The sequence below is a fragment of the Podarcis raffonei genome, chromosome 3, assembly GCF_027172205.1.
Source record: "Podarcis raffonei isolate rPodRaf1 chromosome 3, rPodRaf1.pri, whole genome shotgun sequence".
NCBI classification, from domain to species: domain Eukaryota; kingdom Metazoa; phylum Chordata; class Lepidosauria; order Squamata; family Lacertidae; genus Podarcis; species Podarcis raffonei.
Window position 1 is genome coordinate 56,569,080 of NC_070604.1, and position 20,471 is coordinate 56,589,550.

Sequence of the window (20,471 nt, forward strand, 5' to 3'; positions counted from 1 at the left end):
GTGCAAGGAAAGAGCCTGTCACAAAAAAAAAATTTTTTTGGGGGGGGCAAAGGAAAACACCTAGCATAATCCACTAGCAATCACTGGCATCCTTTTCTGATATTCAATCTATCTTTGAAAACTGCTAAATTTTTTGCCACAGCTTTTCCCTTGTAGCAAATATTTACATAGGTCAGCTTTCCATATGCTTAGTACAGACATTTGCTCTGGAGATATTAGGAAATCTCCCCATTTTAGGCAGAATTTACTGTTTCCCAATCTAGGGCTTCTAAGTGGCCAATACTTTTTCTTTTTTCTTCTCCCCACCTCTGCATGTTCCTAAAATTATTTTTTACACATATTCTGAAATATCTCCATTCACACTCAATTCTTGCCTAATCCCCCCCCCCAAAAAAAAACCATGCTTCTTTCTTTCCTCCTCTTTCTAGATTTCTTAAACATGACCCCTGGACATTTTTCCTCAGAGGCCTTGTCCCTCTTTAACCAAGAAACTTCTTTTGCATCCTAGCCACCTCTTTCTAGAATGCAAGGAGCTGCTGGTGCTAGCATGAGTCAAACCAAAACATTTGCCAAACATAGCTAGGGAGCAGAGAAGGCAAGTAAGAGACACTCAACGGCACGTGGCATTGAGATCCACCTGAAAATGTCTCAGGGTTTACTAGCAGGTCCCACTGATTGGCACCATCCATCACAACACTTAAATATGCTTAAACACACCAATTTCAGTGGGCTTCAGTAAATCAACTATGGCCACCCAAGCCTGGTTTTGTGTTGATTTGTAGCCAGTCCTGTTTCTAATATTTATCTAAAAGGCAACTTTGGATGAAACTAAAATGCAACCCTACAGACATCATTTGCAACTGTGTGTGTTTAAAGGTATGTGAGGGTACCAACGAGGCTTTCTTCCTGCAGCTTGTAGATTTTGGCAGGAGAGAGGTCTTGGTCAAGACCATAGCAGAAGTGGAAGGTTTGTACCAAATGGTGTTACTCAGCTGTATAGAGGAAGTGCTTTTCAGTAGTTTTCCCTCCCCTCTGCAAACTCCTGAACCACCCATGCCAAATCTATTCTGGAGGGTCTTCCAACACACTGGAGTATATTTTGGGAGTGAGGGCTGTAGGGCGAGTGAACAAAAATTGCTTCCCTTACTTATCTGAGTGACACCCCCCCAAAAAAAAAATCCAAAGAGTTTAAACTTCCCCATATGGGTAGGGTTGACATATTTCAAAAAGTTAAAGAAATGACACTTCAAAATTTGTTGAGCTTTTTATTAGAAACCCCCAAAAGTTATTAAGCTTTTTTTAGAAAAATGTGAAAATACCACAATTTTTCAATTGACTTCCTACGATTCAGGACAAAGCACCACATTTTGGAAATTCCCCACGAATATCAATTCCGCCTTTGAAATCCCAGTAATGGCAGCCCTATGCTAGGTTCCTAACAAAAATAGCCCTTACATGCCTATTTTTTTAACTGGCATATTTGAAAATGAGGTATTCAACATCATGTCTTATTTGTGTTCAATAGGTCTGTGTTCAATTGGAGTCCAAAAGAACGATGGAGAGCCCTGAAGAGACTGAAGGTGCAGCAGGGCTTTGTTTACCCTGCTTAGCCTCCCTAACAGCTGATGTGAGGGGTAGCACAGCAGCAGCAGCAGCAGCTACTGACACTGCTTTTCCATTCGTCCTACAGCCTCCTGCCAGCCCCCAGAGCTTTAATTCTAGTTGTTGATATTTTTGAACACAGTATTTTCAGATTGGATTGAAGAAAAAGCAGAAGAGAGAGCATTTAAAGGGTGCTCCCCACTTTACACAATTTCACTTATGTGTGCAGGGACCCAGAACATAACCCACACATAAGTGGCAAATTGCCTGTACAGTAGTTTAAAATATGCATTGTGTTGGACAAAAAGGAGTAAGAACAGTGCAAAGATTGCACCAGACAAGAATGGAAAAACTGTTCAGTCTGTGATCTACTCTGTATATCAGACTTTTAACATAGACAAAGATTGCTTTGATATGGTAAGAAACACAAACGCAGCTGGGCCACTCATGATGCAAGCCTCCCCCAAAGAGATATTAAGAACAATTTCATTTCTGATAGGCAACTTTTTTCCACCTCACTTCAGTTCTTACACATTAGCCCTGCAGGAAAGAAAATACTCCAAGTATTTTTTTTCTCAACCCTAACAAAAAGGAACGATAAAAGCATGCACTGTATAATTTAACAACCTTGAGTAGTCTAGCCATTACAGAAAAAAAAAGAGAGAGAGTAATAAAATGGAAGACATTTCTTATTGGAAGCTGTGCTCCTCAATGCCCTTTCTTCATGAAATCCCTTGTTTATTTCAGAAGCACTGGCACATTTATTTAAATAATGCAACTGTTAATTTTTGAAAAACCTGACTCACAGCCTTTCCTTGGTAAGCCTACACTGTGCCTTCCCAGGTGTGGGAAGGGAGCCACCAAACACCAAGGTTGCAGAATGAGCCAGTGGCTTCAAGTTCCTAGCTTTCAGAACTGGGCCTGGAAGTAGTCCACAGTCCAACTCCTTACCAATATGCTTTAAGCTGAGTGAAACCTGAACAGGTACTGCTTTGCCTTGCTACCCATCCTTTGAGGCATTAACCTTAGAGACTTAAAACTTAAGGGAAATGAGTGACCAAATACATCCATCAGAGGTACCAATCCTCCAGTTTCCCATGGCTGGCCGGTACAATGATCATCAGATTCATGGCTGACCATTATCATGAAGATATACATTTCAATGCTACGGTGTAGGATGAAAAGTAGTATGTAAAGTTTAAACAAAGGAGGGAAATGTTGCTAGTGTATAAGCCTCAGCGCCTAGGGCTTGCCGATTGAAAGGTCGGCGGTTCGAATCCCTGTGGCGGGGTGCGCTCCCGCTGCTCGGTCCCAGCGCCTGCCAACCTAGCAGTTCGAAAGCACCCCCGGGTGCAAGTAGATAAATAGGGACCGCTTACTGGCGGGAAGGTAAACAGCGTTTCCGTGTGCTGCGCTGGCTCGCCAGATGCAGCTTTGTCACGCTGGCCACGTGACCCGGAAGTGTCTCCGGACAGCGCTGGCCCCCGGCCTCTTGAGTGAGATGGGCGCACAACCCCAGAGTCTGTCAAGACTGGCCCGTACGGGCAGGGGTACCTTTACCTTTTACTATTTAATACTTCTAAATGGTTTTAATTTTGTGAACAACATTGGGAGGGGTTGCACTAGGCAGGCTAAAAATTCACACATGAATCTAGACACAGACATAGCACAGTACTTGTACTATATTTTAATTGGTTTTAAGCTGTCCTGTTCATTTCACAGTAGCTTAATATTATTTGTATAAATTCATATTTTGCACATAAACTCACATGATTTTAGGTAGAATTACTATGTGCAACATTAGAAACTACTAGCAAAGGTTATCTACTCTTTTATTGGATTCATATCCCACTCTATCCCAGGGGCTCAGAGCAACATAAGTTTCCCCAAATGCTACTACTTCTGCCCCAAGAGTTCACAACCTATAAAAGAAATTTACATTTACAAATCACACTACTTTAGATTTAGACTGTCATATGCCTTGGGATGAGTCTATACAAACTGGTTTAGATGTCTGAACATTTATTGCAGTCAAAAGCCTTAGGACTCTCTCCCGCCTTGTTTGGCAGAAAAACAATTTTTACTCCAGAGCAGATGGCCTATTCTTGCATGATCAACTGTAGACGGACCATTATCTGCTGCTAGCAATCTCATCAACATGATGCTCTTTTCATCCTGACTAAATCCTATGTGTTGTCCTGCCTATACAGTGGTAACTCGGGTTAAGAACTTAATTCGTTCTGGAGGTCTGTTCTTAACCTGAAACTGTACTTAACCTGAAGCACCACTTTAGCTAATGGGGCCTTCCGCTGCTGCCGCACCGCCAGAGCACAATTGCTGTTCTTATCCTGAAGCAAAGTATTTAACCCGAGGTACTATTTCTGGGTTAGCGGAGTCTGTAACCTGAAGCGTATGTAACCCGAGGTACCACTGTAACTGCTAGATCATACCAACCAGGATTTTTTTCAGCCAGAACTCAACGGAACTCAGTTCAGCCACCTCTCAAGCGGGCACCATTGCCATGCTAAGAGAATGAGGGAGGTGCTCACGGTGAGTTCTGGCACCTCTTTTTCTAGAAAAATAGCACTGATACCAACCATAAGGTAAGATGCTGAAGTGTACACGCAGCTATGCCTCAACAGCATCCCAAAATATTTACCACAGTGCTACTTTTTATTTATTAAATTTCTATCTGGCATTTTATCTGCTGCTTTGCATGACATCTTCGGGGGAAGAAAAGACTAAGGAGACAATCCAGAATGGAGTCTCTAAGATGTACGCCTCCTTCCAGAAACTCCTGCAGCCAAGCTAAAGTTTTGTTCTGCTTTCCTTTGGTCCATATCAGTGAGGCAAAGAGAAGGATTTTGTCATCTGGTCAGCCCAGAACCTCCAAAAACACTACCCAGGCAAAAACAATGTGGGAGGCAGCAGTTACAAGTTACCAGTCTCTGCAGCAACAGCAGGTGCTGTGATTCTCCAGCAATTTGGCTTCACCCCCAGAGGCACACTCCATTGTCTCTTCACACAGATGCCAATAACAAATCCTGCCTTTCCTCCAAAGAAGTGCAGGGTGGCAAATATGTCCATGCTATAAACAATACAATTAAATCTTCTTTAAAAATTTAAAATTGTGTTGCGTTAGTACTGGAGTACCATAGCCTTGTCAAGACTACACCATGTACCATGGTATTCCACAGCTCTTGTAGCCTAGCTTTGGATAGACCTTCATGTAGATCCAAGCCCCAACAGCCTGAATACAGGAATCGCTTGGGAATCTGGCTCCTCTATACAGAGATTTGAGGCATTTATCACTGGTAATACTGAATACAGTACTATTCATGCAGGATTCTTGTGCTCAGAGAGCAATAAAATAGCAGCTAGAACATGACTTCATTATGTGGTACAGAGGCTCCATACTTTGTGTAACACACACACACACACACACACAGAGAGAGAGAGAGAGAGAGAGAGAGAGAGAGAGAGACCTACAACACACTCTGGTATCTACGTAACTTGTGATATAGAACAGATGCAGTTGTATTTCCATTTCCACTATTTTCAGTTATTTGCAATTCAAATCCACAGAGAATGCTACATTCTTGATAAAAAGATTACAACCCTACATGAAAATTTTTGCAGCTACTGAAATAATAAATGGAATGACAAACAACCACAGAGCTCACTCTATTTAACCTTTGATACAACAAGCTACTGAACAAAATATTTTTTTTATTCCCTGTGCCTTTTCAAAGTATGCATTGTGTTAGATCTTATTTTTTCAAAATGCCATATAGCACATATTCTGTAGCTGCAGGGTATGCCATCCATTCCTCTTAGCCAATACAAAAATTATACACTTGCATTACCAATGCTTTAGTGTAGTTATTAAAATACTTCCTTTTCTATCACATAGAAATGCATGTACAAGTGTTATCTGCAATACCTATTCATATCTACTCATAAAATATTTCCCACATAATCAACTAAAATTAAAACTTTCCTTTCTAAATCTTTTAGTCATGAAGAAATCTTAACCTGCACAACATTTGATGTTTTTTCTTTTCTTTTTTAGCAATCAGAGCCCTCAGTCATAAGGCATGCTTGGCAAATCACACTAAGACAAACTTTGGCTTAGTGAGACTCTGTGGCTCCTAAAGAGGAGTTTGCAGTCTCTTTGCTCCACCTTTTGCTACTTCTCTGTTTGGCTTAGATTTAGAATGTTATCCAAACCTGAACTGATGCTTAACCTATCTCTTCACTAACCACAAGCTACAGAGGTTGACATAATTAGAGTATGGCAAGAAAAAAACCTAGGGAGGAGCAAAGTTTTCTTAGCATGTTGTGTTACGAAAAAGGAGCAATGCAGAAGCCAGCCCCAGGTGGCTGGAATGGTAAACAGGAAACTGATGTTATTGGATTGTACCGTGGGAACCAGGGACAGTCTGTTCAGAGCTCTGAGCGCCGGATGTTAGCTCAGAGCAGCACATGACCCTGTACTGGAAGTACATGGGTGGAGTTTATTCTCTCTCTGCAGTTGGAATCAGAGTGTACAGACGTGTTTCTCTGTACTGCTGAAAGACAGGAATAAAGACATGTAAATATATTTCTGTCTGTCTCTTTCCCCCTCCCTGGGAGAGGAGGGGGAGGAATGGTGTGTTCTTCTTTCACGTTGGGAAGAATCGCCGAGGGAGACCTCCCTTGATCCTGCCGGGAGTCGCAGACGGGAGGTCATAAGGATTCAAGCCGGGCACCTGGAGGGTGGCCAAATTCCTCTGGACTAAGAGCTGGGACTTGCTCCGGTTGCTTGAATCCCCACATGTTGTGCAAGCCAGTCCATTGTTTTAACTGTTATTTGAAAATAATTACCTTTCAGTTTTAAGAAACCAAAATAGTGCAGCACCAGAAAAAATTAATGTCACCATACACAGTAAATAAATTTATGCACTAGCTCTTCAATATGAAATCTAAAAAAGACTAGGTACTGTTAAAAGCGATATCCAAAATACAAGATGCTAACAAAGTTGAGCTATTCTTCTTGAAGGAGAATTTCAAGAGGTGGATTCAGTTACATTAAAAAAACCAATGACTAACCCCTGATTTTTCATGTTAATCACTCCCCCACCCTTGAATCTCAGATTTACAAACAAAACTGCTATATTCTTCCGAACAATGAAGGGGGTGTATACAGAAATAATCAACTTTACACAGCCTGGAACTAGTAATATACAGGACTGTACAGAACAGGTTACTTTATCCTTCTCTTACAGCCAGTCTTCCCTATGGTATCTCCCTCTAACAATAGACATAAAATGTTCCCTCAGTACTTTCTATATCACCCTTCTTCACATCTTCTTTAAAAAGTACAATTTTTTCAACAAAATTAATGTAGAAATTTGTCCAATTCCATAGCATATGTTATGCCAAAGATTTGTGTTATTTTCTCCATCCAAAGTATTCTGGAAGCTCCAAAGCTCTGGAGTTCAAATAAAACATACTGATATTTCGGGGGGGGGGGAGGAATGTAGGGGTAGCAGGTAAGATGACAAATTTGTGTAGTTCATTTTCAGCACTTTTGCCTTCCAGTCAGGGATTCTGAATGTTTTGCATATATGCATGGCTTTTTGTTTGTTTTAAAACCTTAGGTCAAAGAAAATAGGTCTCTGAACTGTTACTTTTATGTAGTACTTGCTCAGATAGTTTAAAAGAAGTCTGTAAAAGCGCTTTAGGTGTCACAGTCAGTTCTGCTTATATCATACTTCTTTCCAATCCAGTCTTCACCTCAGGCTCAGCTTTAAGTTTGAAGGATATAGACCAAGACAAGATGGGGGAGTGTACAAGGAATTTTTTTAGCCGCTTACAAGTATCTGTCATGCAAGGTACATAGAAATAGTATGTATCAATGAACATGTGTGTCATTTCATATTTGTTATTCACAAAACACATTATTGGGTATTTCTTAATCTTTTTTCAGTAATGGCTTCAAAGCATCATATATTAACACAATCAGTCCTGTCTTTATAATTGCCATAGGCAATTTCCACTTGGAAGACATGGTTTGCAATGGAAAAAAAATTAGATAGACATTAGGACCAGGTTGACACACGTCTGTGTAAACAATTTTCCAGTATATGGATGTGAGTTTATGAAATAGATGCTGCAGAATGATGGCTAGGAGCCATTTTGGAAAATATACTTCTGCTAATCTGCTCAGTGTTTTTTCCATTCCAAACCATGTCATGCAAGTAAAATTGCTGTAATTACTTTCCTGTGGAAGTCTATTAAAAGGAAAGAAATGTATGTTGTGAGTTACGGCATTGAATATACTGAACTTTCTAGTCTTGCATTCCTTGTTAAAAGCAAATCACAACTTTGATCATCTGGAGAAGTACTGCTAGTTGCCCAACATTTTACAGAGGTCTAATAGGCCTCCAGGGAAGCGGGTGGCACTTTGGGTTAAACCACAGAGCCTACGACTTGTTGATCAGAAGGTCGGCGGTTCGAATCCCTACGATGGGGTGAGCTCCCGTTGCTCAGTCCCTGCTCCTGCCAACCTAGCAGTTCAAAAGCACGTCAAAGTGCAAGTAGATAAATAGTTATCGCTCCGGCGGGAAGGTAAATGGTGTTTCCGTGTGCTGCTCTGGTTCGCCAGAAGTGGCTTAGTCATGCTGGCCACATGACCCGGAAGCTGTATGCCGGCTCCCTCGGCCAATAAAGCGAGATGAGCACCGCAACCCCAGAGTCGGTCACGACCGGACCTAATAGTCAGGGGTCCCTTTACCTTTAATAGGCCTCCACTAGAAATTGGGCATTTAGTGTTACTGATCTCAGGCTATGGAACATTGTTCTATCAGAGATTTTGCAGGCACTCTCATTTTTCATTGCCATGTGTCCCTTGAAGAACTTTTATATAGACAGGCCTATACCACTGTTTGAATTAATTGGTCAGCCAGTCATTTTTATCTGTTTTGTACTTTTTTTATATTTTATTGTATATACTGCTGTACGCCCATGTTATATTGTAAGAATTTACAATATAAAACACTTCTTTAAACAAACTTTTAAAATTGCAAGCTAAAAGGTCATGTTGATAAATTAACTCAGTGTCTATAAACTGAACATCTTTAGCAAGCAAATGATGTAAAAAACTTATAGAACTGTGGCTTCAATATGCTTGGGTGAAAGTTTCAAGGCAAATAACTTAATCTAAGAATTTGCACTTGTGCTTGGAGGCATTTACCCAATTACAGTGGTACCTCGGGTTACATACACTTCAGGTTACATACGCTTTAGGTTACAGACTCCGCTAACCCAGAAATAGTACCTTGGATTAAGAACTTTGCTTCAGGATGAGAACAGAAATCATGCTCTGGCGGCACGGCAGCAGCGGGAGGCCCCATTCTCTAAAGTAGTGCTTCAGGTTAAGAACAGTTTCAGGTTAAGAACGGACCTCCGGAACGAATTAAGTACTTAACCCGAGGTACCACTGTATGTGCTGTTAGCTTTACAACTGGTGTTTGCCACGGTATGTTACTGAATATGTACAGATTCTGTATGTATGTTGATATACTAAGATCACATTTTCATATTGGGTGGCATTCAACTAAGTTTTACATAGACCCCCTGAAATAAAGGGGCATAATTTAGTAATGTTCATTAATTTTAATCAGTCTACTCTTGAGTAACACTTAGTTGAATACCCACTGCTTCTAAAGTCTTTTTCATTGCTAAGTATTGCTCAGTATTGCTTTTTCATTGCTAAGTATTTCATTGCTAAGAATATTTTAAATAAAATCTGATTCTAATCAGAGTGGAGAAATTTAGAGAAGCTCATACACTCAGGCAACAGGCTTATACTCATGATTGCCTTTCTGCTGCACCAAAGAATGCTGACTTTTAGGGGATGATTTTATGGGATGGGGGCTGCAACTGGAAAGGGGATGTAATAAAAGCCCCCTAGTGAGCATGGAAAACATCACACACCTTGGGATTCTGGCTGTTTGAGTGCTGTTATTCCTAGTATTTTAAAACAGCACTTATGTTCAAGTATGCATGCTCAGAACCACAGCTTAAGGAAGACTGAGTGAGCAGAGGATTCTATAGTCTCACAGAATAGGTTTTCCTGGCTCCACTCTCCTCTACAAATTACTACTAGAAGGGGGTTAATGGCCCTGCAGGAAAGGTGTGGGTATAGCAGGAGCTGCAGCAGAATGGGAAAATTGGAAGAATTTTGTTGGGTGGGGGACTGCCTTATACAAGCGGCTTTTCCACTCACTTAAGATATTTCTTGATCCAAAGCTAAGTATCTTTAATTTGGATTGTAAAGACATTCAGCAAACAGCTCATCTTAATGTCTGATCTTGTCACATCAAAGTCACATTTTGTGTTTCTTTGTGATATTTATAAATGAATGCTAAGGTTATCTACTCAGTTGCATTGAAAAAATGCAACTTATCATGGTATTACAGACAAAAGTAGCAGGCAGATAATCATAAAATGTAATTACTTTGTTAATTAGTATGTTACCGAGCAGCATTCAAGACAGGAACTAAAAATAAACTCGCATTCAACTTCAAGCTATAATAGTATTGGAGCAGCTACTAGAACAAATGTTAGCCAGCTGTTACCTTGAGTAAGAAGAGAGATATGACAAAAATCAGATTATAATATTAAAATTATCATACTGAATTCCAGTTATCTATGTCACCCCTGTGACACAAAATAAAAGCATAGCTAGACAGGTAGACCATGACTAGAGGAGATGATGCCACGTTCGGGGCTCATGCTTATTGTTTTAAGAGACGGTAGGAAATAAAACAGTGGCAAAGGCTGCAGTGAATTTTTCTCTTTAAATAAACTGTTGCTGTCATCAGTACCTAAACAATTAGGATATAACTTTTTCATCCACTGAGAAAATCTGACCAACAACAAAACTGAGACTTCAATTACACTATGCCCAGCAAACTGATGATGTACACTCAACAGTCTTATTTTGTTTGGATTTGTCCCCTTGCAAAATGGTAGGAGAAAATGTCAATTAATATAATTTTTATTGTTCCACGTAGCAAGAAAACATATTTGGGGAGGTTTAAATATATAGGATACTTAATTCCCAACATTTATTTTAGCAAGAAGATAACATGATTGCTTTGGGTTTCACACTATTTGATAATAAACACTATTTAGACTTTCCAACATAGAATATTAGAAAAACTGTGGGGTGAAATGGAACATAAAACATCATTACTAATAAACAAAAAGTAAAACTTGCAGCAGTATAAAGAAGACTAAACTGTATGAAGGATGTCTACAGATTATATACTTCCACAATTCATTTTCAAATGATTTTTGTGAATGCTCAATCTGCTAGGATGACAATCCAGAATATTTGGCTCAAATTGCTTTTTAAAAGATTTCCAGAGTGTTGAGGTGTAATGCCAACATGTCAGGGCTTTCAAAAGACTTGTTTTGTGTAAATGTAAAACTTGCAAAGTGACTGAGGCTGCTATCCTACATGAGAATCAGCCCCATTTAACTCAGTGGGACTTACTTCTGGGTGCACATATAAAGATTTGTGCTATAAGGTAGGTGAAAAGGTAAGAAGAGGAATCTCAAACTTCCAAACCTATATTGAAGGTTTTCCAACAGCTCAGTAAATTCTGGCCCAGTTCAGTAAGATGATCCATAGCATTTTGTGACAGCTAAAGCTTTGTAGTCCCATTGGTGATTGGACTTTGGATCTGGTGTAAATTTACTCCAGCTTAATTTACAACACTTTGCTTTATGCCCCTTTCTTGTGCATAAGGATTGCTCCCTTAGCCAATATCCCTGACAATCAGTCGGTTTACTCTGAGCAGGACTGACAACATTGGTTTAATTTTTTTATACATCTCAATAAATACTATTCTGCCTCCCAGATCACAACGTTGTGAGTCCCTTTCTCACCCATCATATCATCATATGTAACATAATTTATAAATTATTCCCTTGCTAACTTCCCAAATCCATTTCCCCCCTCTATTCCTCTTTTTATATGTCAATTTCAGTTTCTCATTAAAAAAAAAAAATTCTCAAGGAAACTCATCAGGATTATAGTTGAGATTTTTCCTAATGTACAAATTTTTGTATAGGATTTTGCCTAATATACTATTTTTGCAAATAATTTTTCCTGATATAATGCATGTTCCTATGCTATTTTTGGAATTACGGTGGTACCTTGGGTTACAAACACTTCAGGTTACAGACCCCATTAGCTAAAGTGGTACCTCAGGTTGAGAACGGTTTCAGGTTAAGAACGGACCTCCGGAACGAATTAAGTTCGTAACCAGAGGTACCACTGTATATGCATTTATATGCACACTTCACCCTAGAATATGCATCCCTAGCTGTAACCAAGGTTTGTTCTTAATTTATTATTTGTGGTTTGTCTGGGGGAGAAAAGACAAAACTGGGTTTGGTTGAAATGCTAAGCCTTACTATGGCTTAGCCCAACAATTAGTAAAGCAGTAGGGCTGTGGGAGGAGCACTGTAGCGTCAATCTTTCCTCCAGAAACAGGCACATTTGCTCATTTGCGCTAAGCCACTGAAACCCTGTGAATCATACTGTCCCCTTGCTAGCACATGTATAAATGAATACGGAACAAAGGATGTGTGCCTTAAACTAAGTTCTGGGCCATTACAAATCCAGGGTAGTGTTCTCTTATGAGACTCCACGGCATGATGTGTGACCAAACACCTTAAAAAATGAACATAAAAAGTTCCATTTGTTCATATATTTCTGGAAGGTTTTTCAGCATTGAAGCCATCTATGATGTAAGGATTTTTTTTATTTATTTTTTGGTGGGGGAGAGATATCTTAGGGAAACTCTCTGACCCAAATCCTACCATTGTTTGAGGATATAAGCATCCATATGATTACGATAGATATTCAACCACAGCACAGAAGTATATAAATTCAAAGAAGCTTCTCTCACACGGCTTTGTTTTGTATTTATCTTCTTAGCATAGAAACAAAGTTTTGGCTTCCAGAATGCTTGATTACTAAAAGAAGCTGACCCAAGAAAATGCATGCTCATTAAAATTCTGCATATATAGAACTGTGCAGAATACTAATTGGCTTGACTCAGAGAAACTTGTACAAGTGGGCAGTACATGTAAGGAGTATGGTACTTACATTGACATACTGTAAGTACTTGCATTTGCATTAGGTTGGTAATAACCAGTTTGGAATAGAGACCAGTTGCTGACACTTCATCGCTGTTGTACCCATTTAACTGTGATCACCAGCTTGCTAATGCAGCAATGCAGCCAACATGCACAGGATTCCTTTGTAAATTACATGCAGAAGGATTCTACATGGATTTTCACAAATGAAAATTAGGCAGATGGACCTGTGTGCATGCCATATGCAACGTGGAAGCAAAAGACACTGACTGCGGAGGCATAGATGGTTCACACAAACCATAGTCTAGCACTATGTGGATGAGCCTCCATGAATCAAATGAAACATTGAGCTTGAACATTCCACACTCCCATCTCCCATGCAGACAGCAGAATAACATCCACATAAGTTTTTGCTTTTAAAGAAGTTTGGCTTAGCATTATATACAATGAAGTGATCCTGGTTTAAAACAATGATTCATTAACGAGGCAAATTTATGATCCATTGTTTGAAGCTGACACAGCAGAACGTATTTTAAGCCAGGATTCCTGGTTGATTAAACACATTTCATCAAGCTCCTTATGCTGAAAGATATATTGATAGAAGTAGCAATGGACCATCAGGCCTGGCCTTATGAGCCATGAGGTTCAGATATGGATGGGGGCAGTGGATTGTACCCCCGTTCACCCTCTGTCTGCCCTGACTAGCAGACTACCACTGCCACTGCTCACACCCAGCCATCCACCACTGTTGCCACCTCCTCCTACCTGCCTGGCACTAACTTGGCAGCATAGTCCTTTCCTCACTCTGAAGAAAAAGTTACTTCTAAAAAGTAAATCTAGCACTGTTGTATCAAAACAGCAGCACCTCAAGGTGCTGTGTGACCTTGCTCATAATACCTCACTTTGAGAAAGGGCACTTTCCTCAGAGTGAGAAATTGAGAACTTATACCATAGGAGTGAGCAAGTAGCAGATGAGACAAAGCAGTGAGGAAGAAAAGGTGACATGGTCCACCCAACTCTGGCAGTGCAATGTTTTGCATCAGCCCTGAGAACTGAAGATAATTCCTGTCTTCAGAGTTTCACTGACTTTAGAACTCCTCCTCAAAACTAATTTTGCAGATTAAACTGCAGATTAAAGAATCTGCAGATTAAAGAATCTGGAACATATGCTATTTGCTGATCTGCTGAAGAACTCTGATTTACAAAGACACGTGTACATATAGTCCAGTAACCATTACAAAAGTTAAACAATGCTATGCTGTATTAGAGCATAATCAGCAGCAAACTGTAGGATTTCATGTATCCATTGTTAGTGATATGCAGAGCAGACCCACAGAAATATCAACAAACTTTACTAACTTTAGTCCATGCATTTCAATGTGTCTTCTACTCTGAGTGTGACTTAGTTGGATAAAACCTATGCTTTCCATCTTCTCAGACCTGACGAAAGATCCTACTATTATACAAAGGTAGTCGGTCTCCAAGACGTCATACCATTTTTGCATTGTTATTACAGACAAATGCAATTATTTTGAAATTTTACTTTGGGTGAACTGTCTACACTCATTGAAGCCTAACTACTACAGACAAAAAGAAAGGAGCTCTATCATAAGCATTTTCACATAGACAAGTCTGTCAGTCTGAAATGTTTGTTACAGTCCAGGCAAGTTGCCAGCATTTCCACTCCAATACATTAATTGGTAAAAGGAACAAAGATTCATTCTACAACAAGGAGTGTTTATTTCCCTTCCTCTCTCAAGACAGACAAAGAAACACTACACAAACCTGAAGAAACTTTATGCATGTATTTGAAGTTAACATATTTGGGAACACATCCATTACATTTAAAGCACAAGATACCTTTTATTCATGTAGCCCTGGTACAGCAATAGTTGACATTAGTTATTCCATTAGTTATTCAAGCTTTTATGGGTAATTCATATGTCACAGAGGTGGTGGGACAAATGAGGTTCATATACTGGATTAGGCTGCTTGCAGAACAAGAGGTAATTCTGCTCTCCCCAGGGAGGTTCCTAATTCTCATTTATTGCCCATCCAACTGCAGCTCCCCACCCAACCCACAGCATCCCATGCTGTTCCTCTGGATCCATTGATTCCCATGAGCATCCATGAGGGTATGGTTTTGTAGCAAGCAGATAAGCCCATTCCAAAAGTAAAAATCAAGTCACAATATGTAGGATCCAACCAACTGTGAATAAAGCTCAGCCCATTTTCTGGCTGTTTGCACATGGTTATTGTACTTATATGTGTATATATAAATACAGTTATATATTTGTTGTAAACCACTTTGAGATCTTTCAGATATTAAGCTGTCTATAATTCGATACAATAAATAAATATATAAATAAAGCTGAGGACTACTACCTAGCTAAGTTGAAGCTTTGAAGGAACAAAAACTCAAAAGTAGTGAAATGTTCAATGGGGAAGAAGCAAGAGGACACAACATCCCACACATAATTAACATTTTATTGTGGCATCTCACTCAGTCCTTCTATTTTCAGTTAAATCATCTGAATGCCATCACATCTGCAGCTAAAACCATACAAAACGAAGGCATGAGCAGACCTAGTAACACAAAAATTGTTACTAACACACACAAAAGGCAGAGAACCCAAAAAAAAGTCAAATGAGGACTGAACATGTTCAGTACACACAGAATGCTGAATGTGGGATGGGGGGAGGACCCGAATAAGGTATACTGAACAACAGCAGTATGCAACATTTTGTTGTAGCTCTAACTTGTCTACACTGCATTTAGCAAAGAAGAAAGGCACTTCCTACAGAGCCCAAGTACAGTCATACCTCGAGTTGAAGTAGCTTTGGGTTAAGCGTTTTCGGGTTGTGCTCCACGGCGACCCGGAAGCAATGGAGCGTGTTACTTCCGGGTTTCACCGCTTGCACAGATGCTCAAAATGATGTCACGCACATGCGTGGAAACGGCGAATCACACCTGTGCAGGTTTGCTTCAGGATGCGAACGGGGCTCCGGAACGGATCCTGTTCGCATCCAGAGGTACCACTGTACCTTTTTGCTGTAACTCTATACAAAATAACTATTCCATATACCCACAGGTCACATCAGACTCCCCTTTGTGACACACAGTCTGTATATTGTGCATTTTTAGTAACTTAGAACATCCAAGTTTCCTCAAATGGCATGGAGACGAAGTTACAAGGTTAGTGGCCTCCTATACACTTTCTTGTATTTTAACACAAGAGCCTGCTGTATCATACAAAGGTTCATCATATCCAACATCCCACAGTGGCCAACCATGTGTCTCAGGGAAATACAGAAAGAGGTTTGGAGCACATAGGTCTCTCCAACTGTTGTTCCATAGAAACTGCTATTCTGAGGCATATTACTTCCAAATTTGAATGTTTAATATTGTCACTGACAGACCTATCCTCCATTACACTTCTCCAATCTAAATCAATGGAGGTTAAAGTCAGACTGTTAACAAGTAACTTGTCTTCAAAGCATTTTTGTAATGAGCAAGTTTTCTGCTCTCATCTGAGACCCCTTTCTTCTTATGAGTACTGCTCTAATGTTCTTATTTTGTGATGTTTTAAATTATGTACATTGTAGGTCAGATTCAACTAACTGGTCCCGCTAGTGGAAGCCTGTGCAAGGACTTCTGCTAATGCAGTGGGGCTTCCCTCTGCTCTCTCATGCACTTCAAACTGGCTTTGGGAGTTTAGGAGAACCCCCAGCATAGCACACAGAGGGAGGAGAGGAAAGATCTTTCCGTTGGGCAAACAATAATGTTTGTGTTGACAGAAAGGCTGGAAAAGTATGATATTGAATTTCTCCTGCATTTTTTATCTTTGTAAGCCAATTCAAGATGTATAAAAAGCAAGATATACATTAAAAATACATACAAATATAAAGAGACTCCAAAGTGAACCAACTCTCATTGGAATTAATATAAGCATTTGTTACATTAGCACAAAATATTTTCTTTCACATATACATAAAACTTAACATACCCCTTTTAGTACAGATATTATTACTCTAAATTACCATCAGTCTCCCACTTTTTCAAAACACAATTGCCCAACACCACCAAATCATCCACAGATTTATTAGCATAAAACAAACTTGCCACAATGTTTTGAACAAAGAGTACAGCACTACAACTGTATACATTTACATAGGCTGATAAACATACACCTTAATTCATCCCCAAATCTACCAGTTTAGGCTGGATAGCCTGAGCCTTCTTTTTCCTTGGGATAATGTTTTGCACTTCATTAAATAGCCATCCTTAAATAAGGTTAAAGAACACTGTTCCTGGCTTTAGAGTACTGTACAAAGAAATATCTATATCTTTGTTTTTCTTTCCCAAACTTACTACGCTTCCATGCTAAAGGTTTATAGGCACTGACCTTACATTACATTATTCCAGGAAGCAAGCTCTAGTACATCAAACATGGGCAAGCAGAAAAAGCTGGTGGAACTATGCAAGAAACTCTCCCAAATAGAGGATTTACAGGGATGTAGAGGGGCTGAATCAGCTCGTAATCACATTACAGCATCAGATCTGATTCCAGCCTGGAGCACCAGCTCAAGAGTAGGACTGTGGACCCATTTTCTATGCCAGTCAACTTGAGCAGGAAAGGTGTGGATGGCCAACATATTTTTGTAAGATATTTACTAAAATATGCCAGAAAAGTGCACAAGAACAAGAAGTCTGGAATTCTGGTTCTCTCACCAGTTGTATCTCACATGCCAATGCTATAGTACATTACTTGGATCTTCTAAAGAGGCCCTGCTCTGGAATCCATCTAAAAGACAGACTATTTTAGCCTCCACCAGGAGCCCTGTCTTTTTTGTAGCAGCCCTGATACTATGTAACTCTCCTAAGAAAAGTTAATTAGCATCCTCCCTGCTGGCTTTCTGAAGGGAGGTAAACACTTTTAGTTTCAGTTCGCCCTTGAGATCTAATAATTGCTGTGTTCACAGTTTTTTGCTGTACAATATACTGCTACTTTTCTTTTTTGTTGGATCTTTCTTTTGTATTTTGTTATGCTTTACATTTTGTAAACTGCTATGAGGAATGAAAATCTTAAAATTAAACAGGTAGGCTTTAAGAAAGTTGACAACAATCTAAATAACCATTAAAATTATTCTAGAGTGATTCATTCTGTGGAATTATTATGCAAAAAGAATTATACAATAGGAGCCAAAAAACTTACTACTTGCATAAATGAAAGCACCAATATTAAAGCCAGAGAGCTATAACAAGACAGCAATTTAAACACATGAGATGATACATAACTGGATTCCAAACATAAGAAAAAACATGCAGCCTGAGCCTATGCATGTTTACTCATAAGTAAATCCTACTGTGTTCAACAGGGTTGACTAGCAAGTGACTGTGCATAGGATTGTAGCCCTTGTTCCACACAAATGCTACCCTTTGAACAGATGCAACTTTTATGCTTAAAGAGGGACAATGATAAATATTAGTATTGCCATTAAAACGGTTCTTCTATTAAGTGGATATAGAGAAATAAGTGCAACACTAGACACAACCTTATCACCTATCAAGGTACTCTCCGCAATAACTGACACAACAGCTATTGTAAAATTAATGCAGCCCTTTCTTATAAGAAATTTTGTCAGATTTAAGTGGACAGCACAACTGAGACTTTACTCTCTCCAATGCAGGCTTGTAAACACACTTTTTAAGGTTCAGAAAAATTATAATAAAAAAAATGGGAGCAAGAAAAGAACAAACAAATGCTCTACCAAATTGGGAGGGGGGGAGAGATGCTTAGAGGATGGAGGGCTCCCTCCTACCTTGGTGAGCTGCGCTATTTTCTTGCTCATTTTGAGATGGAGATCCTGACTATATTCCATGCCGAGCTGGGAGGAGGCTGCCGACGAAGAAGTGGAGGTGGTGAATTTTCCAGCGCTCCCCGAGGAGCTGCCGCTGTAGTAGTGCTGCTGCCAGCTCATCCCTGGTGTCGCCATCTTCCACAGCAAAGAAACCCTGCCAACCGCTCTGCCAAGCGCCGGGAGGAGAAGGGCGAGGGTGACACGAAAATAGGGGTGGGGGAGGAGGGGGGGTTGTTGAGGTTGCAGGCGGAGGAAAAAGACAAGGATAGAGATGGAAAGCAGCTAATGCTGGTGGCAAACAGGACGGCGGGGGGTGAGGGGGGAAAGGCGAGGGGGGGCAGGTCAAACTACCTCTTCACCTCCCCCCCTCCAGTCCCCGCTGCTACCTCCTCTCACTCACAGCGTCTCCCCTCGTCCCCCTCCCGGCCTTATTTGCCACTCTGGCTCCTTCTGCACCATTTTCCTTCGTGGGGAGGGGAGGCGGGTGAGGGACCCACAGACTCCCCGCTCCTTGCCCTTCAGTTCAGGTGAGGGAGGAAAGAATGAGGCGGTCGGGGAAGGATCTCCTGAGGTAACCACAAGCCGCCCCCTGCGGGCTCCTCAGAGATTCCTGCTGCCGTTTCCTTTTTAAACCTCCCCCCCTGGGGCAACGGATAAACTAGCGAGGACGGGGGGGAGCGCGCGTCTCGTGCTCTCCGTCCCCGTCAACCCCTCACAGCGGCGCCTTTCCTCCTCCTGTTCTGGGAGCGGCACTCCCCGCGGGACCCTTTCCCGGGTCCCGCGAGGGGAGGGGGAGCCCGAGCGGAGCGCCCCCCGCCGTTTCTCTCGCACGGGGGGGGGCTCCTCTTCCCCTCCCGCCGCAGCTCGCCTCGAAGACAAGCGGGCAAAGCCCCCCCCCCCCAAGCGAGCGACGCCGACTGTTGCTACCGAAGCCGACGCTGCCCGCTCGGCGCTCTTTGGCCACAAGAGGCCAACGCTCCGTTACCAGGGTCTCGGAGAACTGTTTACGCCGCGCGCGTGGCGTCATTTCCGCCGTCCATCCTTCTCTCCCCCCCCCCCACGCGCCCGCCCGCCGCCGTTAGTTCCCGCCCCTTTCAGTACCTCGGAAAGGGACTTAATTATAAGTTGCGCACGCGCAGATGCGCTCTCCAGGGTGGTTAGTTAAAACCTTTACGGCGGGCGCGCTAAGAGGGAGGCGCGAGAGAGCGCCGTGTGCTGTTCAGACCCACAAGAAGCGGCTCTGAGGACACAGCTCTATAATAAGCATTGCTCTCCCGCGCTGGCGTCACGAGCGCGGGCTGCAGCAACGGCCAGGGCGGCCCTAAGGAGCAGGTTGGGTGGCGGTTGCTGGGCTACTTCCCGCCATAGTGATCCTTCGTTGGGAACGATTGCAAATCACCTCTCCCTCTCTCCGAAACAAACACATCTGCTCAGAACTCCAGAGATTCTTCTGAAATTATAGTGTACATATGCACTTATGATAGCGAAATAAGAACATAAGGAGAGTCTGCTGGATCAGGCCAGTTGTCAACATCAGATCCAACATCCTGTTGTCACAGCGGCTGGACAGTTTCCTGTAGACACACGAGCCAACTCCTAGGGGCCGAGGTCCCTCCCTCCCAATAAAATATATGAGATCCCCCCCCCCAAGTTAATGGGCATCACCATTCAAATGGTGTGTGTGCACCACGTCTTGCGATCAGTTATGTGAGGCTCCCGCAATTTTTTATTCAAGTTGGCACCCCTGTCTGTGGGAAACAAGCAAGCCGGATTCAAGCACAAGAGCTCTTTCTCCTCCTGTGGTTTCCAGAAACTGGAGGCAGAGCATAGCCATTATGGCTAGGAAC

General features: G+C 41.4%; 1 protein-coding gene across 8 annotated transcripts in view; it reads right to left on the reverse strand.

Moving 5' to 3' along the window:
* The window catches only part of FAM184A (family with sequence similarity 184 member A), a 64,932-nt gene extending 45,332 nt beyond the window's left edge, over positions 1–19,600 (reverse strand). For 3 of the 8 annotated variants that reach the window (XM_053381791.1, XM_053381793.1, XM_053381792.1), the window contains exon 1: positions 18,586–19,600. In XM_053381791.1, the coding sequence (XP_053237766.1) occupies positions 18,586–18,759 (174 nt within the window). In that variant the 5' untranslated portion in view covers positions 18,760–19,600. The remainder of the gene's footprint in view (positions 1–18,585) is intronic. The other 5 variants (XR_008329520.1, XM_053381789.1, XM_053381790.1 and 2 more) reach the window with 3 other exon arrangements.
* Between the last annotated feature and the right edge of the window lie 871 nt (positions 19,601–20,471).